The sequence below is a fragment of the Mastigoproctus giganteus genome, chromosome 10 (assembly GCF_048544385.1).
Source record: "Mastigoproctus giganteus isolate SK-2022 chromosome 10, ASM4854438v1, whole genome shotgun sequence".
In the NCBI taxonomy this organism is placed as follows: Eukaryota; Metazoa; Arthropoda; class Arachnida; order Uropygi; family Thelyphonidae; genus Mastigoproctus; species Mastigoproctus giganteus.
The window spans coordinates 63,517,600-63,545,323 of record NC_143584.1 but is presented as its reverse complement, the minus strand read 5'-3'; the positions used below and the strand labels follow the sequence as shown (position 1 = coordinate 63,545,323).

General features: G+C 38.3%; 1 protein-coding gene across 1 annotated transcript in view; it reads left to right on the top strand.

The window, feature by feature from the left end:
* The window catches only part of LOC150079056 (T-box transcription factor TBX18-like), a 153,907-nt gene that overhangs the window by 35,928 nt on the left and 90,255 nt on the right, over window positions 1-27,724 (top strand). Inside the window, exon 2 of the mRNA XM_090383644.1 lies at window positions 8,334-8,766. Coding sequence (XP_090239770.1) covers window positions 8,334-8,766 — 433 coding nt within the window. The remainder of the gene's footprint in view (window positions 1-8,333; window positions 8,767-27,724) is intronic.

Sequence of the window (27,724 nt, the reverse complement as noted above, 5' to 3'; positions counted from 1 at the left end):
TCAGCTTCGATTTTCTTCCACAGTTCGTCTTTATCAGATTTTGTTTTTCCGTAATTGGTAAATGCAGACATCACTTTCGATGCAGTTGCTCTGGATACATTAAACAAATCAGCAGTGTGAGTCTCCGATGGCCCTGAGTGCAGCAACAATTTGACCAATTTGGAATTCAGACAGGCCGGTTATTTTCTTCATGTACCTTTTATATCACCTCTAAATAAACCTCAGCTTTTATTGTCTCTCCTTCACAGTACTACCTCCGAGAAACAAAAAAAATCATCGCTGCATATTCATAAACACGTCACACAGCCATTAAAAAACTAATACTTTCATATCATGTATTTCCATTGTTTTGTCCACCTTCTGTATTTGCAGAAGAGTCCAGAGCTTCCTGTGCCGTTGTATGAATAGTGTCAGTCAACCGTTATTTTTCTTTCATGGCTCGATGCAGTTATAACAATGCAAAAGAAATTTTGGGGCGGGCCAAAGGATTTTTGCTGTCATTATTGCTGTTGCGAAGTGTAGTTCGGAAATACATTTTGAAATACAGTTTTCTGAAAACTAACGGATATTTGGTCTGCATCAGATTACTTTTTAACGACATTCGCTTATAACGGGAGAAGGAAGAACAGAGAGAGAGAGAGAGAGAGAGAGAGAGAGAGAGAGAGAGAGAGAGACTGATTTCCAAAACCTTCGAATAATATCATATAGTAGGCTCATTTTTTTTTTTTTTTTTTTTTTTTTTTGTTTGCTTGCTTGAGAATTGTTTGGACACACCTTCATCTATGACCACAATGTGCGATATATATGGTAACCAAGTTATCCAGTTCGAGGATAGAGATAAATCACAACTCGCTGATCGAAACTCGGATATCTTAAAAGCTATTCCAGTGAAGTCTTAAATATCGCACTACCTACAGTAATATTTTTATAAAAGTGAAAATGTTTGAAACATTTGTTTCATTGTCGAAAAATGAGACAAATGTATGTGAGACTTCGTTTGTGACTGGATTTACGAGGTCCTGTCGCGCTCTCTTGAATATTTTGTACATTCAGAGAGGATATGTCTGACTGTAAGCACAATGTCAAAGTCATAATACCGAGGGGGATCATCCGCTTTTAAAGGATAAACATGAGAGATATTTGTATGGCCTATTCTCGGACGAGTTAATATTGCCTCCTCTTTGCAATTTGATATGAAGTTTGAAGCCATTGTTTGACGACTGGCCTGATACGTTCGGGCTTATTGGTATGTTGATTTTGTCAAATCAGTTGCCACTGAGATTTTTTCTGGATTGTTGGTTATGGCCTGAGTGCATTTGGCAATCGGGTAGCCTTGTTGGCTAGTTCATTGCCTGGGAGTGCTATACGTCTTGGGACCCAACAGAACTCCGTGCTTTTCCCAAGTTCCCTTAAGGTATTGAATGAGGTGATTAATTCCATTAAAACTGTTTGGGTGGTGTTCATGCCGTTTTTCGGGGCTTAAAGCAAATTTCTAAGCAATTTTCTCAGCCTTAACGAAAATGAAAACTGTGCTCTTTTGGATGTCAGAGGTCTCAATATACTTTAGGGCACCTGAACTACTGTTAGTTTAGCAGAAAATATACTGAACTCGTATGGCAGACGATAGGCCAAATGCGATATTTGTTTGGGAAAAACTATCTATTCTAACATGGGTGTCGTTCTTCGAGCCATTTGTGCACAGGGCAGCATATACTGGTGCATAAACTGGTCCACTAGTTGCGAAACTGAACTAGTGGTACAATTGCAAGACTAGCATACACTAGTTGCGAAACTGAACTAGTGGTACAATTGCAAGAAATTTTCATCATGCAGAACAGATTTTCTCCATTCACAGAGGTATAATTCACATAGGGGTGGAGCCACGTTCGAGGGAGCAGGGAAAACTATAGTTGTATTTTCAACATTATCAAAAAGTCAGGTTTAAATCTGCTAACAGTTGTTTGATTCTCAGGCTTAGAGGTTGGTTAGCAGTAGGGCAGATTTGGTATAGGGTATAGTACTGGGGAAATAAAGTGTTTGTTACTTTGGGTGTTCAGGCGTAGATCTAATTTTATTTAGACTATGTATTAGAGATGTGCGTTATACTCCTAGGGCAATGCGTATTGTACTATGGTGAACGGGTTCTATCCAGCGGAGGACACAGTCTTGAAGATCTATACACTGGTGCTCCATAATCTAGTTCAGATATTATCAGGACTCTATATCACAGTAAAGGCAAGGAGATCGGCTCCAATTTAGTTGCTCAGAGAACTCGAAAGATGTTTGCTCCTCCAACTCGTTATGGTTGTAATCTCTGGATTGATTTCTAGCTGGTTGGCAAGTATTCTGGAACTTATGTGTGGGAAGTGCTACTTGTTTTTTCATTTCAGTAACCAATATCTACGGCAAAGATTGCCTTCTGTTAGGCTAGGGCTGATGCCTATATTTCAGCATTATAGTGTTTCACCTCGGTGCTTCGCTCTTTAACCCATAGCAGATGCTGTTTGCAAGTCCAGTGTAGACTGTTAAGTTTCTGAAGAAGCATTTGAATTTGTGGGTCAAAGCTCAGTTTGATATTAAATATTACATTTAAATTCTTATGATCCGTAACGATAAGAATTATTTCCGCTCTTAGCGTTAGTTGTGGCTTGTTGGTGTCAACCTGAGAAAGAACATTATCAGGACAGTTTTATCCAGGTTAAGGAGGAAGAAGTTAAATTTAAGTACGTTTTTCGTCGAATCAACAAACTTCTGGTTGATTTGGGTCAGCGCAATTTTGGATTTAAGGGTTGGGTCAGAGGCATGAGGGTCTTAACGTCACCGTGAACGCAAAAATCATCTCAGCACTTTATAAAGTGAATTAAGATAGTCGAAGAAGAAAAAGCCTGATAGGACCTGTCAGGCCTGTTCATACCGCAAAACAAACAAACCGATAACAGAACACACGCAGTTTACGGATAGGTACCTCGTGGTCTTAGTTTCCACTTTTCAAAATTCAAAACAAACAAAAAAATCAATAGTGCCCTAATAAGAAATAATTTCCATGAACGTAACACCAGAACTCTCTCTCTCTCTCTGGGAAAAAAAAGCACATTCGCAATAAACACATAAAATATGCAGGGAGGCAAGAGCGAGTTAGTAATCTCCGTATGTATTCAAAAAACCAATTAAATTTTTAATAATTTACATTTCCGTTTCAGAAATGTAACGGAAATGTAAATTATTTCCGTTACACGGACTATTATACCTTTTGATAACAGAAACACAATTTTTAAATTATATTTGATTTTTTTCTCTTATTGATAATTTAGAGAGATAAAAAAAAAAAAATTCTTTGTATTTTGCTTTGAATTGCATCTGTATGTTTCAGACGCATAAAAAAGATGTACACTGAGTGATCACTGAATTATGATCACCCCTATGGAAACTGAATGCAACCCGTTGACCACGTGAGGTACAAGAGTGCGCACTTAGTCGACCTACGTAGCATAGATAAGGTATCAGTGGTTCAGTATTTAGTAAAATTCCGAGCGTGATGGGTAAAAGGAAGGATTTATTGGACTTTGATAAAGGACAGATTGTGGATGCTCGACGAGCTGTTGCCATCATTTCCCAAACGACTGAACAAACGACTGAACCGCCGTATTTAAAGTGTACCAGAACTGGCGTCAAAATGGTCAAACAACGACCCGACGGCAAAACTGCAAAAGTATCAGCGAAAGGTTGATGTTAGAGGTGAGCGCCGGGTCCCACGACTAGTACAGGTGAAGCACTGTTGAAGAGTTGACTACCCAATACAACATCGACCAACCCGGAACAATATCTGGCATGACCATGCGACGCACGCTCACACGTATGGGTTATACCAGCAGACGACCCCTACGGCATCCTCTCCTAACCAAGGTTCATTGGCGTAAAAGACTCGCCTGGTGCAAAGAGCATGCAAGTTGGACATCAGAAGACTGGAAAGTGTGCTGGTCGGATGAGTCACATTATTTACTCCAAACCGTGGATGGTCGTGTACGGATTTGGCGTCAACAACAGAGGCTCTTGATCCATCATGCATGTTATCAAAAGTGCAGGCAGGTGGAAGCGGTTGTATGGTGTGGGGCATGTTTCACTGTCAGGAACTTGGACCCCTGGTGCATGTGGAACAACGTATCAGTGGTCTCCGCCATCGTCAACTGCTTGCTGACTGGGTACACCCCGCTATGTTACACTTTTTCCCGAATGGCGATGGTGTTTTCCAAGATGATAATGCGCCGAACCAACGCGCACTTATTGTGCAGGAATTGTTTGAGGAACACAGTTCTGACTTCCAGCATATCGATTGGCCTCCGAACTTCCCCCAAAATCAATTCCATAGAGCACTTGTGGTACCCTATGGAAAGGCATATCAGGCGTCTGGATACACCAATCTCCTCCATAACTGCATTTCTGACCGCATTACACAGAGCTTGGTTGGCCATACCTCCCGAACGCTTCCGACATCTTGTTGAATCAAAGCCACGTCAGATAGCTGCTGTACTGAAGGCAAAATGAGGACCTACGAAGTATTAGGTAGGTGGTCATAATTCAGTGATCACTGAGTGTATATAGTAATGTTGTATGCATGATCCTTATGAAGAGTGTCTGCATCACTATAATTGTATTACCACGATATTACCCATAATTGTAAATAATATGAACATGCTATCAGGATGGGATTGAGGCATAAACCAAATAAACAATGGCTTGGAACCTCGATATCTGAGGGGGGGGGGGTCTCCTTCACGTTTCCTTTTGTGAACTTAAAAATCTATAATTACGTATTTTTGTGGAGGGGTTCCCTTCACATGCTTTGACTCAGGGCCTCATCTTGTCTAAATCTGCATCATATGCTCAGTGCTTTGCAATTAATGTACTACGAGCACACAAGGTAGGCTATATTTTTTTTACTGCTTTCAAGTTAATTTTCTGTCAGTATATCTCATATTGCTGCCGAAAAGAGAAAAAAAGATTTGGCGAAGTTACTTTCTTATCTCTCCTTTATCTAAATTAAATTATGATTTTTTTTAATTTCAAAAATCAGCATTATTATTTCTACTTACGATTATTTACATTAACCACAGCAGATTTATCGCAATACTAATGCACACCAAAATAACAAACGTACAGCGTATTTGATTTTCTTGTTCTTTCCACAGTCTAATTATATAGTTTGTTTTAGTGTAGACGCCACTAAAAGTTTTGTCTGTAATAATCCATTATACAATAAACTATAAGGTCTAACAAGTAATTGTGTCTTAGGACTAAGATACAGTTGCAGTACAATTTTATGGCAAATAACACATCCAACAGTGTCCATCTTTTGTAACAAATAATTCATCCAAATGGTCTACCCACTCTTCCAGATTGAAACGTGACGTGAAAGTAATTCTATTACTCTGGCTTCATAAAATTGAGTTGCACAGAAAAATATTTCATAGTTTTCAAGAAATGAAATATGCAAAGTTAGGCAATGCAGTGGATGTCAGCGCTGGAATGCCGATACATTTCTTGAATAGGACTTTAAATTGTCTTTGAAATCAAAGGGAAGATCATAATGCGAAGAGGACGACAAATAAACACAGTTTAATGAATAAATTTTAAGGAAAAAAAAAAAAAAAAACAGATTAAAAATGCAAACCCGGCTGTTTATTGTACATAAAACTGCCTTTATGTATATCAAGGTTGAAGAAAAAAAAACTAGTTTAAAATATTACATTTTTAATACTGGATTTCTATATAATAGACAGACACATATATAGAGAGAGATAGACAGGAAACAGGAATCCCTGATCAATAGAACACACAGGTAAATATGACTGACACCATTCATTCCTCCATGGACCTTTAATTGAAATACAAACTGGTGTCTTGGGTTGCTGGCGCGAATGTAATGTTACCTCGATAGTGCATATTATCTTTTATCACAGCAGTGTGAACGAGGCTGGGACAGACGCTAGAGAGGGTTGGAGATGACAGCACCTGTCTTCATGGAAGTCTCCCATTCCAAAGAGCTGACGTTAATGAAGAAGCCATCTGTTCCACTACATTAAGTGACGGACAACCGCCGCATCCTCGATTAACCTAATTTGATTTCGAAGCAAGGAACGGTGGCCAACCAGGAATATGGACTCTGCCTCCATCCCCAAACAGCTCTCTATCCAGGAATGTGAGAATGGCAAATACTTAGTGCACTCTGTGGCGTCTTCGATTCCCTAAAGGCCTTCTCTGAGCATGGCAGTAACTGACAGGGGGGTTGCGCTGTTTCATCTACTAGAAGACGCCTCTCTTACCGTCTGCAAAAATACTTGTCAGCGACGAGTGATGAGAACAAAATGATAGAAAATGTCGCCAGACAGTTACGTGCTGTCTGAAACTTTTTATCTCTATTCTGTGTGCCATAAGTAGACCTGATGGTCTCTAGTCTCGATATAGGTACAGGTTTTATTTCTCTCTCTCTCTCTCTCTCTCTCTCTCTCTCACACACACACACACACACACACACACACACACACACACACCTTTTCATTATTGTATTTTAAGTCTTCTGAGAATATTACTTGGTATCTACTGGCAAATTATTACCGTTTATTCAGCAAAATTATTTTCTTGTAAATTACAAATTATTTACAGTAAACTACATTGGTGCCAACACAGTATTCATATATTAGTAGAGCACTACAGAAAATCATAACACAATGCTTGCATAAATTATGTGTACACGCATATTTAAGCATACACTCTACATTAGTAAACTTATCAAAATTTTACAGCAAAAGTGTAAATCACATAACACTTGATAATCGGATAACATAAATATATTCAGTAAATGCGTACTAAGCATAAATCTTTCATAGGTTCATTAATCAAAGGTTGTTTTCAAACTGTAGATTAGCGAAAGAAACCATCTTTTTGTGTTCCCTACCTTCACATATTCCATGAAGATCAATGTAATCGATGTCCCTGTAATTTGGCAAATCTGAATGTGTTAGCTGGTACTCAAAGAGCGTAACTGATCAAGAGATGAACGCTTTATGAGAGTTGCGCTCTTTGCTGGTTAGCTATTCTTCTGATCGTGTTAGGTAGCGCGATGTCTAGTGGCTCCAGTCTTTCCGTCATAAGTTTAGCAAAGGTGACGATGTTCTAGGTGGCAGTAATTAACATTTATGGGGGTTGTTTCCAAGAGTGAGATGAAAACCGCATTGAAGATGTAGCTCCTCGAATGAGATAATATCCAGTAACATATATTATTTAATTTAGCCAATGTTATGCCAATAATGGCTGTAACTTAACTTAATTTTACAAATTAATAAATTATTATAACATTTCATGTTATGTACATAACGTGAAATATATGTTTAACATGATATAGACACCAGTTATTCAAGGAGGAGGGGGGGGGGTTAACTTCTAAAGAAATTTCCATAGTACGGAGCTTAAAATAACTCAGTTTAGCAAACAATACCTCTCTATGAATCCATAAAATATGCTGATATCAATGTCCGCATTTTTTAGGAGTCAACACTAAAATTCTTTTGTTGTCACATGAGAAAGACCAAGCGGGAGGTGTAAGGGTTTCTCACACTTAAAAAACTGTATTGGAATGCACGCAATTTTCAGACCGACACACCCTATGTCTTTAACTGCCTCCGATCTTACTGTAAACAAGCGAATCATATACAAGAAAGGATTTCCGAATCCTCCTTCGACGTACTGCTTTCTTCTGAACTATAATAAGAAGGAGCGGTACTGGACATGAAGCTTCAAATAATTATTCTGTTCTTTTGAACAGAATAATTAGTTATTTGAATAACATATCCCATAAAAGACAAAGTACGTTAACAGTTATAGAGTTGCTTTGTAAATTTACATACGACTAAGGAACAGAAAATGTCTTTTATTTCTCAAAATACAGGATAAAGCATTCATTGTTATATTGTGGTTTAAAGTCGTTTTTAGACTTATTTCTTAAAAAGAAATCCCCTAGATTTTATGGTCGTTTTAAGCGACTTCTAAAATGGCAAGAAAACTACAGAAAGTTTATTTGAGGCGAAGGCTCCCACAAATATTCGATTATGATGCCAAACTTCATTCATTCGGTATCAATTAACTTTCAGGCTCACCAATTACTGATCCAAACATAATTCATTCTTCATCGATTCTGGTTGTCAGTTTCCGAACACCAAACTAGCACATACCAACAGGCATTCAAAACAGTAGGGCAAAACAATGTATATACAGTGTAATATTAGTGTGGAGTTAAACTGCTCAATGCGCTACTTACAATTACCTTTTTTACCTTCCAGCTATAAACAACTTGATTGACAACACCGCAGAGAGGCAGACGAAACGCGACGATGTTCCCTCCTTCAAGCCGCCGCCTTCATCTCCTATCGTATCGGACACCGAAAGTTTATCTCCTGGGCATTCTCCATCGCCTCTTGATCCGCCTCTTCCGCTGCATGCTGGCGGGAAGGACGGTACAGACGAAGACTGCCAGCCTGTAGCGGTCAGCGAAGACACTTCAGATAGCACCGCAGCCAGGGAGGACACCGAGTCTCCGCTTGCATCTACGGGATCATCAGCCAGTAAAACTTCCGTGAATCCATTTGCCAGCGGGTTGAAACCTCGATGCAACTGTGATGAGCTCCTCACGGTGGACTGTCATCTGGAGAACAAGGACTTATGGGACAAGTTTCACGAACTAGGCACCGAAATGATCATCACCAAGACTGGCAGGTAAGCGATACTTTTAAACGACTTAGAGAACAAAGGAAAGACGAATTTCTGAGAGTTCGCTTGTGTAATTGACAGACGACTGGTCAAGGAATTTTAAATCTACATTTTTACGAGAAATATTACAGTTATTCCGTTATTAATACCATGGGTTACCTGTTAAAACCGAGCTTAGTTATGCGGGTATATGCATAGCCGACATAAAGTTAGTTGAGCAATTAACATAAAGACATGTTCTACTGATTACTAAATGTGACCTTGGTAACATTATTCGACTATGTATAATTGTAAATTCATATAGACCTCTCAGACACTTGTTTATTGAACGGACTACTATTGAAGTTGCGGCATGATAAGCAGTGGTGTAGTGGTACATTTATTCAATGTTGCATTTTACGATATAACAAGAAGAATATGAACTATGCGAATTCATTACAAAGTAACTGTTTTCATTTTTAGACTGGATTCCATTATCTAGTTCGTTAGCAGACCACACAGAATAGTTATTCCATCATTGCACTGCACAAAGAATATCGCTTTGAATTTTTATTACCCATTAAGGTAGCCAGTTATTAATTCCATTATCTGCCTACATAAATTAGTCCGAATGAATTTCGAGATAATTATGCAAACAGTTTTATAAATGCCAAGTTTTACTAACAAATATTAAAGTACCACACATCTTGCACTCTGGCCAAATGGAGAGACAACGTATTTTTTTCCATTACATTTATCTCCCACGATTTTTAATCAGTACTGTTCTGTGGTTATCTAACGATGATCAAACCAGCTAATCGTTGCTGGTCTGTGTGCCTCTGGGTAAAGGGGAAACACTAATGCGAAGATTTGAAAATTTCCTAATTTTCTAAGGGAGGAAGTAAGAAATAAATCAAGAAGAAGAAGAAGAAGAAGAAGAAGAGGAGGTCGCATTTTTAAAATCTGACTATTTTAAACTTGTAAACAATATTTTAGACGGGAGGGAGAGGAGTATTTATTCCAATCGAATGTTATAATATTCTTTAGGTAAACTGATAGAAGAACATCTGGAATCATGCACAAATAAAACATCTCAAAACGAAATAATCAATCACGTGCCTTGCAAATTTTGATGTATTATGCCTAAAATTCTTCCAACTGAAATACGTACGAAAGTGCCACTTAAAAGAATTAACACATCAAATATAAACGGAACTGCCTTTCATCCTTTATCCAGAAGATGAAGAATATACTCGGTGGACATCAGCATTTCACTAATATACATTAGCATTCCACTAATGTACAGGGTTTTCATTCGCGTCTAAAATAATAGAGACTGTCAGCAGCCCGGACTCCAGGAGATGATGGTGTGGGGACTTAAAGAGTGTTTCTTAATTTCATAAAAATAGATCGAAGTAGGGGACCCATACGCAAAATAACGCATTCGATATCATCATGCAAATATCCACTGGGCGTTCTTGTATACACATGCTTTAGAAAGTGGTATAAGGATAACTCTCTACGCTAGGTATGATGGCGCACTGTCATGGTGAAGATGGTTATCATTAAGGAGGGGGGAAAGAGCCATTCGTCATTATACTATATGTACTTGGCCTACGGAGGTATGCAAACAGGATCTACGCCACTTTCAGGCTTTTTGCTGTAGATTTTAGGATTCCAATGATTTTAAAAACACTCGCATACCATAATAACCTAAACCATTGAAGGCTGATAGGGATGGTGATGTCCCCATAAGCCTATAATGTTTAAACCACAAATGCTGAGTTTTATGTTGCATTTTTCGTACCTTTTGTCATCTGTATGGAACTGGGATTCATCATACAAGACGATACTTTTCCAGCCCTTTAGTATTCAGGTCCTGTGATTATTGTTGTACTGCAGAGTTTCTTTCTGTATCTTGCAAATTGGGATAGGGCGTGTCAGAATCATCTACTACCCACGTAACCTTATATTCTTTATTTTGTGAACTTCCCCTGACCCTATATGGTTGTCCTGGAGTGTAAACAGAAAATTTATTTTATTTTACTGCATTCTAAACTGGATAATGTTAAAAGCATCGTATCTGGGGGCAGTAGAGACTTGATCCAATCAAGTCTCTACAATCTTAGATTGCTTCCGATCCCTTCGAGGGTATCGGCTATTAGGTTTTAGCCATATATTTTGGCTGACTGCTCGTTTTCTCAGCCAAGAACAGTCTCTGGTTTACCATGGTCGCTGTTGCAGTGATAACGGTAGCCTCCCACCATGTTCACTTCAAGACTATATTGGTCAGGTTACGTTGTGTATTCTCTTTAGGGCTGCCGAACAAATGTGTTTTCCATCAGCTGATATACATAAACGTAGACATATTAACACGCAGACTGAATGTTCGATTTTCTTGCTGCAGACTGACGTTCCAAATAAATTACCTACTACGTGTACAAGAAACATATATTGATTTCAAAAAAAGTTCCATTAGATTTTTTTTTAAATGAGCATTACTTAGTAAATGATGGAACAAAGCGATTACTATGCTAAAATGTTTTAGACATATAATTACACAGAGGGAGCGTTTTGACGCATATATACATAGACAGAGAGAATAAATTGGTACACTCCACCAAGTCAGTTAATAGATTTCCCAGTGGTTTTCAACATGAAACGCAAAGGCATTTCAAGTGAAACGCAGTGTACATATTTTACGTACACTGCGTACATAAAATATGTAGTATGCATAATTACACGAAACTCGGTTCTCTCTAAGCAGCTGTGTAAAAACAGAAAGATCTTTGTTTCTCACTGTGAATCGCGACACCAGCTCCAAAAATCCAAACGTTTTCTTTTGAAACTACAGGCATGCATGGGAGACATAACGCTAAAGGGTTACCAGATATGCCTACCAACAGTTATCTTCTTGGCAATGTTTCTTTTAACGGCTACAAATGTTCGATTTGCAACATTCCTTATCCACCGATAATTTTAAGAGTGAGTCTGAATGAGCATGAGTTAAACAACTTAAGAAACACCGATTTAGGCTGCACAGAAGAGTTAAAACTAAGTGTATGGGTTCAGTCCGAAAGTAGAAGATTCCTTCAGAAAGAAAAAAAAAATGTAAGGCGATAAAAATGCAGTACTTCGGAACTAATAACAGTAATAAAGAAAATACTATGACGCATGAAAACGTTTTTTTTTTTTTTTTGAAAGCTAGCGAAATAAATGACTTGACACTTAACTTGCATTCGATTCTAGCCCACAAATTGGCTGAATTATTTAAATTCCCCGCATCCGTGTGCAACCCCAAATAGCTCCCGGCTATCGTTTGAGAAAATGGAGGCCAAGTGCTGCATTGAACGTAGGGTAACTTAACTTGTTGGGTGGGCAAACGCTAAAGATAATATCGTGCCTCTTGTAAAATACCCTTCACTGTGGGATCGTCAAAGGAATCTTTTTCTCCACTCCAAGGATTCCCTACTTCATGGCTCTTCATAATCACTTTGAGGCTGTTGTTTTACTGCAGCGACGTAACGGTTCACACTATGTATTTGTCCTAACCCAGTCTGCCATTAAAGGTGATGCAGAATGACTTTTCTGTCTGATGTACACCCGAACCTTTTATGCGTGATTCCCCTGATTGACTTGAGGGAGGTCACGCGTAAGATTGACAGACTAATTCTCAGAGAGAAAGAGAGAAGAAAAAATAAACGGAAACCCTCACATATTACCCCAGAAATATTCGGAATTTACATTCATCTGCAGCTACGAAGTCTCAACTTAAGAGATCGGAATCCAAATAGATTCCTCAAACCTTTTATTTATAAATATCTTCTGGCGTTTGCAATATCCTACTGAAGTGAATTACAGATGGAATAGCACACGCCACGTAGTAGACACCTGTTCGGCAACTGGTAAAAATTAGCTGGCTGTTTTTGCGTGACACGAGCTTAACAACTGTCTATACTTTCCGACAGTAACGCTGTTTGCTGTATCAGTAACTGTAGACGATACCATGGCGTGGACTTCATGAATATATAAAAAAATACATACAATTAGATATGAACGGCTACAAAATGCTGGTAAATAAGAGTTAATCTGAATGTAATGTTGCGGTTTGAAAATATAAATTTCGTGCCACCGAGGATATAATCTCCTAGTATTGATATATTTGAACACAAATAATACGTTTAGGAACCGCGAGCTGTGATTCAAACGGAGGAAAACATTATTTCCATTGATCGACCAAGTACTGGAAATGCTATTGTCATCCCTCCCGGTCGTTCGTAATGTTGGACATCCATTAGTTAGATAAGTACAGAGAGACAGTGGCTGTTGGTTTAGAAAATCTCCGACTATCAAACTACCGCTTAGAATCGCAGGCTGCCATCCAACTGTTTGATCCCCATTACGGTTTATTTATGAATTCAAAAAAAACATTTCGCGTCCTATCTCCTACATTGGAGCTTCAGGGTTCTTTGACCCACGAAATACACAATTGCTACGAATTGCTTCACTATCATCTGATAAGAAACGTTTGTTTCTTATTAGATGATATCGAAATTAGCGTCAAATACTTGACGCTAATTTTTAATATTTGCATAGAGCACCTTTGGGATCAAATGCTATTATATTTTGTCGTACATTCCTAGGAGACGGTTACTGCCTATTTATGTTTACAAGCACGCCAGCTATAGACGACGGTTTCAACTCTTTTTGATACATCTGTAGCAGGTAATTTATAAAAGGGATCATAGTGAAAAGAGATTGACAAAAATAAAAGAGAAATACCTTTTGAGTGTAGCGATCAAAGACTCTGATGTAGCGAGTGAATGAATAATTTGTGTTGGTTGGTTGTAATAAATAGTTTGCTTTCTTGCACCAACACCAGTAACATTCCATTCACCCTGCAGAGTCAATCATTCGGCACTTCTAAAGCGCGATACTGCGGTTGAAGCGATTTTTACAAGTCATAAGTTTTGTATTAATATGCAGACCTCCATTATTATAGTTGTTCCATGTATTGCAAAACACATAATGGCCAAGGGTGCACATGCACAAATGATCAGAATAAAATTAGTTCCTGGTCATCCACATGAAGATTTAGGTTTCCAGATGTTAAGGGTTACTATTAAAAGACGGTTTCAATAAAAGTGTCCAAAGAAGATAACTAAAATCAAATAGTCTCAAGCCACGCCACGCAACCAAAATGGTCATACCATCCATGCAAGCTTATGGAGGGAATTAGATTATTTACTTTGGCGTACAATAAAAGGAAACGTGCCAATACAGGACAATCGTAATTATGATAAGAGTTGTGAAGCAAATCAAATTAATATTTACAGTTCTCTTAGGGAGATTAAATTTTAGAAGCACACTCCAAGACTTTCAACTTTTCCTGTATGGTTTTCTGACTTGTTAAGAAACCATATGGGAAAAATTAAAGAAACGATTAAACCTAAACAAAATAAAAGATTGTAGAAAACAGAATACAAACCAATTAGAGAAGGAGAGGGAGAGAAAGTCTTGAGAGTACGAATTCTACCCTTGCACACCATGTGCAATAGGCCTGGGTTCGAATTCCATCAAGAAGGAGGAACTTTTATGTCTCTATTTTTCACCTGGAAACCATGGCAGAATTAGTCATTACCGAGTGAGAGTTGCACGGTTTTCCTTCCAAAAATAAACAAATACAGAACGTTTACCCATTTTGTTTTTGAGTCTTAGCCTCAAACAAGAAATAAACTGTTTTGTTAAATTTTTTACTGTTTTTTAAATTTGTTAAAAAAAAAACAGGAATGATTTTTTTGGGGGGGAGGGGGGAGCATCATATACCCTACGCCAGAGATCAGCTAACCCTCGAGTCTTCCAGTCGTCGACAGGAATCGAACTCAGACCCCTAAACAAGTGGCGAAACCACCACACTGTCACGGAAGGCGAGAGTTAGTTGGTTGAACGTAGTTGCTTTGGTGCAGAAGCAGACAATAAACATACACAGACAAAGACAGCTGCATCGTTTAAAATAAGTGCGTGGTGGCTAAGGTCATGAGGCGCAGTATATCATTTCCCTAAAATAATAGAAATATTTAGAGCATTTTTTTCTCCCGAATATCCGAGAGGGAGAATCGTATTAGACATAAGCGAACGTCAGGGAACCAAAATTCCTGTTTCAAGAAAAATAATGCAGTAATGTATTCATTAGTAGGTGTAAATATATTCGTATTATAATGTTTATAACTTAATGCGAAAACATGGAAATATATTCAGGACGAACCCACATGTGCAGTATAAGTGACATATGTTGTTGCTTGTAGTACCCTAGAATGAAAACAGTACTCTCGTGGCATATCCATCCTGGGTGGTTACTTTGTGGAAATAAACAGATATTAATAATAATAATAATTCGAGCACTATGTCAAAAAAGCCCATACGAGTTACTCCCAGCACAATGGGAATAGAACACAGATCTTTTTTGCATTGTTATTGTATTGCATTGTTAGTACACTTCCTGGAAGTGTACTAAAGCCCTTACCGCCCTTGCAGATGGAGGGATAATAGGGCTATAATCACTGAGATTTTATCTGTCGAGTCAGCATTATGGAAGATTCTATTCCATAAAAAAAAGTAAGCAATCTAATATGATTCTAATTGCATCTAATTTTCTTACATTACGACAAAAGCATTTTTAAATTTATTGTTAAAAACTGTTAAGCAAAGAGACTGTAAATAATTATGCCATGACCACACACACACATTGTTAGTGTGCTATTCAGACAGAACTTTGTAATCGTCCCCCTACTCAAAGGTTATTTCAGGTGGTCTCAAGTAAGAAAATGTGTTAATGATGGTAATAATAAATAATCTTACTTACAATAATCTTACTTATTGACGTGAATATTTTATTAAAACCATTTCATGAAGTGATTGAAGGGAATGCATGATCCAATGCAGGGGAAAATTCTATCCCCCATCTGTCTTGTACATAAGCCACAGTTATTTGCTGTCTTACCTTGCCCTCGTGGTAGCATCGTTGGTAGGATTATCGTCCTCCACACATCGGGTGAAAATGAGCTGAGTTCGAGTCACGTCGATGATGGGAGGAATTTTTATGGGCCATTTTCACGACATGGCTGAGTTAGTCGGTCTCAGGAGAGGGTAGCATGGTTTTTCTCCCAGAAACTTGGGTTTTTCGTCCAGCAAACAGAAAATCTACCACAGAACAGGCGCAATTTAAAGACAATATACACGGAGCAACATGGCCTTAGTCACTGATGCACCTAAAACCCTACTACTACAACTTATCTTGTAACAGTTCTACGAACTATGCATTTAGTAGACATCACAGCAAGCTGAAGGGAATCTCGAGATTAAGCAATGACAAGATTTTTATTAAACATCTCGCAGTTACAATTGGCTAGAAGTACAGGCTGCGGATTCGAGCCTGCGCCAAGAAATTTTCACGGCCCACGTGAACTTGGGCAGCCGAAAAGCTGGCTGCTCCTAATTCAGTATACGTACGAAGTGAATATGTAAACCTTCCCGCCTCAGCCGTGTCGCAAATGAAAAGAAATCTATTTAGTTATTTTGGAGTACTCGTAATTTGATTATGCAGCGCATGTATTCTGAAGAGATGAATACTGATTAACACGCTGGGATATCAGAGATCTGACTTTTCCAAATGTTTCGTATAGTGCGTAATGCGGAATACGATTTTATTCCAAAAAGATCGTTGATATGTAAGAGAGTTCTTATCACGAGAACCCTGCGCATATCAACGCACGCTCCCGAGTACACCAAACATAGAAACCAAACTTCGGAACAAAAGACGTGATTATTACTGCCTTTGCGCTCACTTCGAGGTTCCGAAGATGTTAAGATTCCCGAGTAATTAAGTAATGGCGTTGCCTGCGTGCATGACTTTTACAGTAAGCTAATAACCGTTGAGACAGTAGTGGTAAGAGCGGAAAGATAAAAAAAACAAAAGGAGAAACGAAAAAAAAAAAAAAAAAAACAGCAGCCGCTTAAAGCCTGCGTTCTCAATACACACGCGCAAATAAATTGACAAAGCTTATCGTTGAAACCGGCAGGTGAATCCGAAATGCTCACTCACTCGTCTCGTATTCACCATTACAATATCTTTACACCAAGTCTTGCATACTAAGCGGTCTAAACCCCCTTGTTTAATCCACTAAGCTCTGAATATCTACATTATGTTTTCTCCAATGTCATTGGAGAATGCTTTCAAATAGCCTTTTCCAGGCATAACGAGTGGATCTTGATGGAGACATCTCCAAACAAACACTAAGGAACCCGGAGGGAGCCATTCCCCACTACAAGAGAAATGCATAGAGTGAGAGAGTCGATTTGTTTCTCCTTTGCATCTGCAAGGATTACTATTATGTTGTTGCTAGTGGAAGGTTACTTTCGGGAGTTTTAACATCTCTGAACACAGATGCAAACGAAAACACGGCGAGATCTCAAACAGCCAATGCTGCGTAAGAAAATAGCTTTCCGAGAACATCTTTTCTGCCTTACTGCTTCTTTTATAAGGAAAAGACCGCGAATTTGTTTTCTCATAGTGTTTTCGATAACTTTCCTCCACCACTTACTCCCGCTTTATTTCAGACAGATAAATTCAGTTTTTCGCTAGCAAATTAGGCTTGGTAGATGACTGGAAATAACTGTTAAAAACTCTCGCTCTTGTAAAACACGGATACTAATCATTAAAGGTAATTTATTTCGTGCATATTCGTGTTCTTTTATCTCACAAGTGCCTATCTAGGCGCAATACAAAAACTACTTAATTTGGCTTTCAATTAAAATGCATTTCGCGTGTAATATGGACATGCATATCGCTTGGAGCCTCTTCGCTTGCATGCATCACGTGAAAGTGGCACAGAAGTTTTCGATGTTGGAATGGCCACTCACGTATTTCATGCGAGCCAGCATGTATTTTACATCAGTGTGCGCGCTCAATTACACTAGGAGTGTCAGCGCGTTGACTTCACGTGAGACTTACTTCTGTGTTTTCGTTCGAGTTCTCGAGAGCATTTCATACCGAAAACGAGACCTTGGAAGTGAGCGAGTTTATGTCACACGAAGTCCATTCGTTGTGCGTGAAGTCCGCCTGTTACATTTCACGTGATGTCTTGGAATGAGCGCATTTCAGGGAGTTGCTTTTCATACATGCAGTCATACTGATCTGTTAGTTTACGCGGTGTCGGTATATATCTCGCACGAGGGGCATACTTATCTTGTTTTGATTAATATTCGGAGAGCTTTGATTTCGAAAGCTTAGTTCATCCATTCGTGCACGTACCCACGTGTCTGATAATGAAGTACCGAACATTATCGATTATTGTTCTGTGAATGGAAAGCAACAGAAAATAAGGCATTTAAAAGGATTAGTTTGTTTACCTCCTCCCCCTTTCACTCATAAACATAGAAATAAACAAAAAAAGGGAACGCAGCTTCACAATTTGTTTGTGTATAATTCGTGTAGTGAAGTAGATTTATTTTATTGTCATCTTTTTAGCTATCATTACCATACATTATCATTTACGTATTATTTTTTACATTAAGATTTATATATGCACATTAGGTCATGCAAACATGAGCGTTTGAAATAAGAGGTCCACTCTGCAAGACCTCAGTTTGGAGATCCTTACATAGAGTATCAAAGATGCAGAATAGCGAAAATAAAACAAGTTAACTGAGGAAGTCATTCCATATCTGGTTCAATTCCTAGTAGGTTGGAAAAAAGAAAAAAAAAACTGATACTTCTCAAGAGGCGAGAAGAAACATGAAAAGTTAACTGCATCCAAGAAGTCGAGGTAGACAGACAACTGAGGTGGTGGTGGTGTTGTCTGAATTAACGGCGAGGCAACCAAGGCCGTGAGACGTCGGTATATTATGTTTGCAAACTGCCGGAATTCTATGATCTATTTTGCAGAGTGAAAAATCCTCGTTACCTGAGGGACAAACCAAAAAACCCTCGCCCAAGATCATAATCACTGCGCTAGTGGCGAGAGCCAGGTACAAAATGGAAAGTGGATGTAAGAAAGCCAAATGTTTATTACGATAATAATAGTCAATGATATCATCGACTATCATTGACCTGCAATAAAGACCCGTATCGTGCACGACAGTGAAATCCAACCTACCGGTTGGTGTCTAACAGTAGCTAGCCAAATCAAACCATAACTGTAATTTGCATGGCATTAGAAAACATTGTAAATCGTTAGCAACCAGCCACTGGATAAAAGCTTGCTACTCTAATCACCTTACCGTTTCCACCATACCTATTGTGGCAGGTAAGATAGGATGTTTCGGACAATGCAGACCGTTGGTGTCATTGTCTAGTAACAATGTTTTATCAGGAGTCTTTGGGCCCTCTGGTACAAGTGCAGCAATGTCTGATAGCTCTGCGCTATCTGACCATTACCGATGATCCCGTATTCCCAACAATGTCCCTGTTGCTCCCAAGAGCGATGGCTTCTTTCAACAGGGTAAAGCACCGGGCCACTTGGCCAGATACGATTTACGGAACATTAGAAACAATTCATCTAGTATCACCCCGGCTCCACCACCTCCTCCTCCTCCTAATATAAATAATAGTCAATCAAGATTCTGCAGATCTCATTCCAATCAAGCACCTCTGGGCAGAGGTCGAACCGTCTGTATGATAGGGGTTTGAGGATGAATTGCCGGCCACTGTGGTGCAGTTGTGGGACGCTCTGCAGGCAGCATGGCGAGTCATATCTCAGGATGTGTTTCGTAATCTCGTGGCGTTCAAGCCGTTTATCCGTGCCAGGGGAGGCCCAACACGTTATTAGGTGAGTGGGTGGGTGGTATTTCGATGGCCTCTGAATATGCAGAAGTAGATTACGTATTAGGAAGCTGCGAATTATGAGAGTTCATTATAGAGCGGCTCTATTCATTTCTAGACCGTATTCCATTATCCGGTTGGTTATCAGGCCGCAAATCAGATTTAAATGTTGCGCCTACGCGAAGAATATCGCCTTTTGATATCTAAGATAACCAACTATTAATTTTATTACCTGATTACATAAATTATTCGAAAATCTCAGAATAATTGTTTGCGCAAATCGTTACCTAAATATCTTTAATATTTAAAAAAAAAAAAGAAAGATAAAACCATTAAATCCACGTATGGATTTATACTCGAGTTTAAGGATTCTTAAAAGTATTTTTTTTTTCTTTTTACAACAACAAAAGCCATTTATTAATGCGATGACTCGCGTAACGCAGTCAGTATGACGTACGCCTACCACTGAGGGGTTCTAATCTCATTGAAGACAAATAATTTTACGGTGTTTCATCCGGGATCGTCAATTTCAGGCGGAAGTGACAACTTTCTCTACATGAGCTACCTTTTAAATTCCGAAAAATAGATACGCTGACCTGTGGAATACACGCAGTTTACACATATCTTTCGGAAGGGTGCAGCAGAGGGGACAGAGGCCGCTGTGAGACAAATCAGACTGGTGAGCGTTCATGGACCATTTGTATGTTGTGTATAAAAATAAAATAAATAAATAAATAAATAAATAAAGGAATAACTCTACTTTCTCCGTCTGACATGGCTAACTCCAGTACAAATTGAAAAGGCCTTTAAGAATCCCTCCGGTTTCCCACGGGATTCGAAAATAGACTTGTCCAAAAGGGTGACAAGTGAAGAAAACGCTGTATTGTTATCTTAGATAATTATAGTATCTTGATGCAGCAAAACAAGGACATGTTCTCAGTAATGAAAATTTAAAGGTGATTGAACTTTGAAGATTATTATAGCCTGACATCTCATTCTTTTTCCCCTACTAGCTACTGCTGCTCATAGATACCTACAACGCTTAAGCCTGCAAAATGTCTGAAACTTCTGTTTGGTTCGATAGAAAAGAAAGAACAAAACAAGAAAGAAATTAGCACCTTATTTCACCTCATATTCGAAAATGAGAGAGACATTGGCATTCACTTTGTTAATTACCATGCCGTTTTGAACACTTGTCATTCAGGTTTCTTGGGAGTGAATTGGTAAGAATCACAAACACCATGCGAGAGCAATATGAAATACAATTTGTCTGTCATTTTTGCTCAAATATATCTATTTTTTCATTTCCTGTCAATATAACCAACAGACTGAATGCACAATAATCGCTTTCATTTTACGTTTTCTGAATGAGGGTGGAAGAACCTTTCGGGAGATCAACCCCGCTTGAAATTTCGAAGTTTTCGTTCAGGTGGTCTGAATTCTATTTCGGTGCATGTTCTGCATCACGTTCTCACCTGGGTGGTCTCGTGGTGGCCTTCGTTCCGTACCACAAAATTTTATTTACACTTTAATTACATGGTGCAAGGGTTGTTTTAAAGAACGAGGGTACCAGCATCTCCTATTACTAGCTTCGAGATAATAAGCGGAACAAGGAAACGTTGATGTTTGGTGGCGCACAGTGCCGTGTCTTGACCGACAGGAAGTGTGATAAGGAGAAGATATATGGGATTTAAACTCAACCTCCACGTCTTCTCCAGAACACCAATCTTTTGAGCGTTCATGTTTACAACGTGTTTCCATACAAACACAGCACGAAAGAGTCATCCGAGATAGTGAACTACACAAGAGTAAATGAGTGACAAAGAGGCGGAAGAGGTTTTCTCGCTTTTTTGCGAAGATGGAAGATTTTTTCAGACAGCGCTTAGAGAACCAAAGAGAATTTCGCTGTGCCAACAGCGTGTGAACGGCACTGGCATTTAGAATGTTTTTCCTGCCTTTGGGAAGGGATGCACGGGCAGTTGTCGCGCGCAGCTAGCGCGATAACAAATACTCTACTCTTATCCGGCTTGCTGGGCTCAGTATTACATTCTCCTATTCAAATATGCGAGAATTCTCCGAATATTGGAAGAACGGGCAGGCACCGGGGGCTCGAAATGAAGGCGCACACAGCTGCTGACGGCGTTGCGTTCTCTGCATTTTCCGCATGAATTTCTCCGTTTCGCCGTGCACGGGTACCAGTGATGGTCGTCAAGCTATTGGTGAAGTTTGAAGTATCCTTTATATGCTAAAAAAATTGCGTTTTTGCTTCTTAATATCAAAAAAGCACAGATTTTATGGAAGCTTCGTTTTTTTTTCTAATTTCTCTTCTTTGTACAATATTCAACTACACTCGATCAACACAAGGCCGTTGGATCGGGGAGGGGGAAAAGAATAAGCACCGTACGTTTGTATATTATTTATTCCTACTTTTTTTATTCCTACACAAGTAAATCCATAGGCCAATAACCTTATTTACGAGATGACTTGAGAAAACGAAGCAGCAATACATGTACGAGGGTGATGTAATATTAAATATACCTTTCTTCATATCCTGCGAATCTGTTAAAATTACTGCCTCATAAAAGCTGTTTATTATTTCCCGGTCAACACAGTCTACAAAACACACCGTGCCAACTGACATCAGCGCCACCTGTTAATGCTGCTCTTCGAGCTGCCATGTAACCTGTCATCGAAGACGTGACTCTCATACCAAATAAGTCACAAGTAGGCTTTGCTAAACTTTCTACGACACTAGCTCTTTTATATGCACCTGCAGATGAGACAGAAACCATCAAGCTAAATATGTCACGCCTGGTATTCGCAGTAACAGGCCATTTGTATTCGTGGCTGATGTAGAACTAGTAAAAAATATGCGTTTGATTTCTGAGGACTTGTTTCCCTAAAAAGGCATGCTTCCCTCTTAAAATTAGATCGAATATAATGAATATAACGAGGAACGAAAAGTATAAATGCAGTAATATCACTCAGGATTTTGATTGATTGATTTTTTTAGTCACAGCGTAGTCAATTCAGGACACTTTTGTACGCTCATCTTCATTAATGTTTATGAGACATAAACATTAATGAAGACGCAGGTTGGTGTAGCCTAATTCAGCGAAAAATCTGACATATTTATCTTCCCAGCACAAGCCGTAAACGCTAATTAAGCTGGACAAAAAATTTTAAGCTTTAAATTTTTTGACTCCCGAAATATAGTAAATTTTATGGATTTTAATGAGCTGAATTCAAATTTGTAATCAGTTGTTGTCCGCTACCCACAAATTTTGAGAGAATTAAAATTAGATTAAAATTTTTAATGAAAATTTAATAAGTATTAAAATAAGCGGGGTAAAATACAGTAAATTAATTATTTATTTATTTAATTATTTTGTACTGATCTGGAACCTCTTTGGTAAATTTATAGAAATCGTCTGACAGCATAATGGGCTTCTATTTTCTTTGGTAATGTTTTCCATAGCAGCAATACCTTGATGAGAAACCGTATTCATCAACACGGTAAACGTTTCCACAGTTATCTGGCACAAAAAAATCTAAATGGTAATTTAAGAAGTGTATTTTTCGAGGCATTGCAACTGAGATTTTGGTGGGCTTGTAATAAATCCTTAATCAAGATTTTATGGTTGTGTGGTCTGTTGTTGCGCAAAAAATGTTAGCAAACTTTCTTGAAGGATTTACAAGTTTCAAATTATAATATATGAAGAGCCCACCTCTTAACCTGATCACCAAATTTGCAGTCAAAATAAAGTTCATTTGCTTCCATTAATAGGGGCGTTATTAGTTGTATGTCAGAGAAGAATCTAGGTTTAATTATGTAAATCACAGCACGCGGAACAAAAGCCATGTGGTGAACTGACGCACTAGCGTGACATTTTAAAAGCCCTATCACCGGCATTATCACCAAAAATATAAATAGAGCGCGAGTTTACTAATACGTAAAAATATTAATTGGCATACTTATAATTCGGACTAACTGACCTGTCTGCGCGGTTTGCTTTATTGCCATCTGACATACCAGAAGAAAATGGGAGGGAAGGCAGAATAGTCTAGAAACTGACCACTGCAGTAAGATACAGAAAACTCCAGAATTTCTCAGTCAACAGTCCAAGTAATATGAACGAACACAGACCAAAATCTAATTACGTGAAACTAAAACATGCAATACCTCGCGAACTAAAGGAAAAAGCGGATTAAACAATCGAAATCAGCAATTCAAACATTTCCATTAAAATATTTTTTCATTATTAAAGAATTATAAAAAATTATAATAATTTTTTATAAATTTTTTTTTAAATTTAAAAATTTTTAAAATTATAAAATTTTTATAAAATAATTTTTATATAATAATTTATTATAAAAAAATTATAATAAAAAAATAAATTTCATTATTTTTTCATTATTATTGTTCAGAGTGTTAAGAATCGTAATCGCCATGAACAAAATGGCACAATTTTGGACTATACCTCTTTCTCTCTCTCTCTCTCTTAATTTCTATAGTCAAACGATGAAACTGTTTTCTAGATAATAATGTTCGTTTAGGGTACCATAATCTCCTATGAATTTCATGATTCCGTTTTAGGAGAGAAAAAAAAAAAACAGAAAAAAAGCTAAAAAAAATTAATTTACGTGGAAAGCTCAATGACGAGCTAGTTAATGCACGCCACAGCAAGATGCCGAATATAAAGCAAAACGTTTGTGACACCGGTCCACTAATATTTAAAATATGTGCAAACACCACAGACCAGCTTTATAGAGGATCTGAAGGAGTCTTGGAACCTAACGTAGTCTCTGTGTACTGTCCTATCGTTGGAAATGTGAGGGTCAAGTTAGGTTCGATGTGTTTAGTTTATTCCTTGACTAAAGGAAGAACACAACATATGGAGAACACAACACAGGGTTAATGCTATCACAGAGACATCGCCCGGCCAATTACTGCAGTTGTTGAAGGTATCTTTAGCGACTCCTTGCTCCCTAAAGAAGGATGTCTCATTAATAATTACGAGTCTAATTGTTTCTTTTTAGTTTCCCATAGTGCACGGTGCGAGATAGATACAGCCAAGAGCTGACGGCGCATGAAATGAAGTAACATAGTTGACAGGCGACCTCCTCGCCTCTCCCAAAGCTTCATGTATCACCGGTTACGACCGGGCGGAAATCTTTGAAGCTATGCTACACCCTTCTTGTCAGTACTCAGCTGGGGCTTGGAGCATGGCACGCGTATGTTGTCTCGCTCGCCTAGTGAGCCTCATTATTCAGCATGCAGATGTGTCGTATACCTGACAGTTGGTAGCAGTTTCGACTGTTAGCTTGGATGACACCAGGTGGCACCACTAACACCAAGCCGACTACTTCATTTTTTATGCGCATAAATGAGTAAATTTTCGGTTATACGCATTTTCTGGGCTTGTCCGCGTTCAGCTGAGCTATGGAAGAACGATATTAGCAGAAAAACAGTTTCAAATCTAAGACTACACGGGCATTAAATGAGTCAAAATTTATACAGAAACACAGAAATAAGGACAGATGTACACTTATGGCATTCTGGACTATAAACAGAAAATTTCTTTTATTTATTTCTTTTCACTTCAATATCGATTGAACTTACACCGAAGCACGAATTTCGCATATGTCATTTTTGTTCTGTGAAATATATTTGTTGCTCGTTTGAGTCAGGGATCGAACCTTGTAGATGACGAGAGGGACTTACCGACGTCTTTTCAAGAGGAGAAAAGTTCTCTCTCAGATAGGGGTGTACGGTTCCCGTGATTTTCCCAAGGATTTTTCAACTCGCAAGCTAACAAAAACCGATCTTTTTATACACGAAGTTCAGTGAGGTTCCATGATGTCTACCACAATAATATGATGGATAAAAAGTTCATTATATATATAAAAAAAGGGCTCTAAATTGGCCTTTACAAACTACATAATAGTTAAATTTGAATGACCATGAATACAGCTGAAAAGATATAAACTCTCCACGTTATCACCTTTTGATGCAGATGAATTCAATTTAATTAAATACTAATCGGAATCAGAAATTGAAAATGAAGAGGCCATTGTGATGAATATACACTGTGCAAACCAACAGCTAGTGAAGCATTTAAGGCTGTTTAGATTTCTTCTAGATGAGCCGAATCGCAAAAAGAATTGAATGCATTTGAAAAAAATATAATTTTTTTCAGAATAAAAAAAGAATGGCTTCTTTCAGGGAGAATTATAAAACAACATTGACAATTGTTTTTTCAAATATGCTTAAGAAATAATATTTTATGTAGGAACCGCTATTAAAACCTTTTTTTGCAAAAAGGACAACTTCTGTTGACTTAAGATATCCGAGAGGTATCAGAGTCAGGAGCATGTGCTAATTACTGGGGTAACCTTTGTTTACACTCTCAGGAGCGGGATAGCGGGATGAATTCCCTATTCTCTTTAAGAAACCCAATCTATCCCCATTATCCCATCTTCTTCCTCTGAAATCAGAGAACTCTGAACTTTAATTTTTATACAGGATAGTAGTCGTGACTGTTTACTGAGAGCCACAAACAAGGCCTGCATGTCAAAATTAAGAAATACGTGCTAAAATTAAAGCCCATAAGCATGACTTTTAAGTGATGCAAAAAGACTTAAGTACTGAAAGCATCGCTGGGCTATCCAAGATGCAACGGTGCTCGATGATTAACATGCTTCAGCTCAACAGTACTAAATTCAAGCTGTAATAGTTAGGCGAAACACAATCACATCTGATACCTGAAATACAACTGAAGAAATAACATAGCCAAAACTATAATATCCTGGAAGAGATTCGGCTTCTGAATACATAGATCATTCACTAAACACACCTATATGAACAGAACATTTTTAGATCGGTGTTTGTTTGTATATGTCAGCAGTTGCTTTTGTATAGCAGTATTTGATGATAATTCATGAGCGTGGAAGTTGAATCCCTTCCAGAATATTTGTTCTATTGCATTCTTCCTTATCCAGATTCGTTAACTGCTTAAACAGACTGACTCTCACTGACAAACATTTAATAGTGGTTCTCAATCTATGGTACGTGTACCTTCTGAATTATGAGAAAAATGTGTGGAGTTGCTCTAGTCTCCCTTTAAAAAGAAAATGTACATATTAAGCGTCATATGTCAATTAAAACTTTCAAAGGTAAAAGCCACAAAAAGGCTAAGAATCACTGAGATTGAAATCAGCAAAATCAAAATAGTACCTAATTACAAAAAAATATTAATAAGCAAAGAGTGCTGATCCAAACCATATGAATTCCTGTTGTGGCCCATAGGAGTCATTGTACTTTATCTATTTAAAGTTGTTTGTGTTCTTGGGATAACGAACATGACCGCAGGCCTCTTATCTATAACATTGCCAGACCCAGTCCGTACACGGGCACAGAAAATGTTTAACCAGTTGTTGGCTGCTGTGTGCTTATTCATCAGTTGCAATAAAAAAAAAATAAATAAAATAATGAAGTTATAAATTTCTCTGACCGTGGTAGCGGTATCGAGAATAAACATAAATTTAGGGTTATTTTAAATTTCTTGTATTCTGAGTGAAAAAATGTAAGTGTAGTAGGGAGGGAGAAGTAAATCCTTAAAAACACACTAAACTTCCATCTAAACAGTCTCCAATACATTTCTCTCGCTCTGAGATTAGAGCCAGGACCTTTCCCAAGCCTAAGTCTGATTAATAATAATTACTGCGAAGACGAAGACACAGAATACACAGAAGACTCGGTTCATAGATTTAGCTTTTACCACTTCACCAAAATAAACACACAGATACAGAAATTTCTTCCACCTAATAAAGATAAAGAACTGCAGCACACATACGGTCCCTTTCTCCTAACCCGTCCGTGGCGTCAAAGCACCCGTGAGACTCAAACCCACCGATTCAACCCAACCGTATCTTTAGGGAGTCGACAGGCCATTATACCCGAACAAGAACCACTGGTGCATAACAGGCGACCCATTCTTCGGAGACAGGACACGTTACAGATTGATCTCTCTCTCTCTCTCTCTCTCTCTCTCTCTCTCTCTCTCTCTCTCTCTAGTAGCCATAGTGGACTTGATTCCTGCACGTGGGACTTATCCCCCTTCTGGTTTTCCAATGACAGATATCAATCTGTCTCTTACTGGCTGA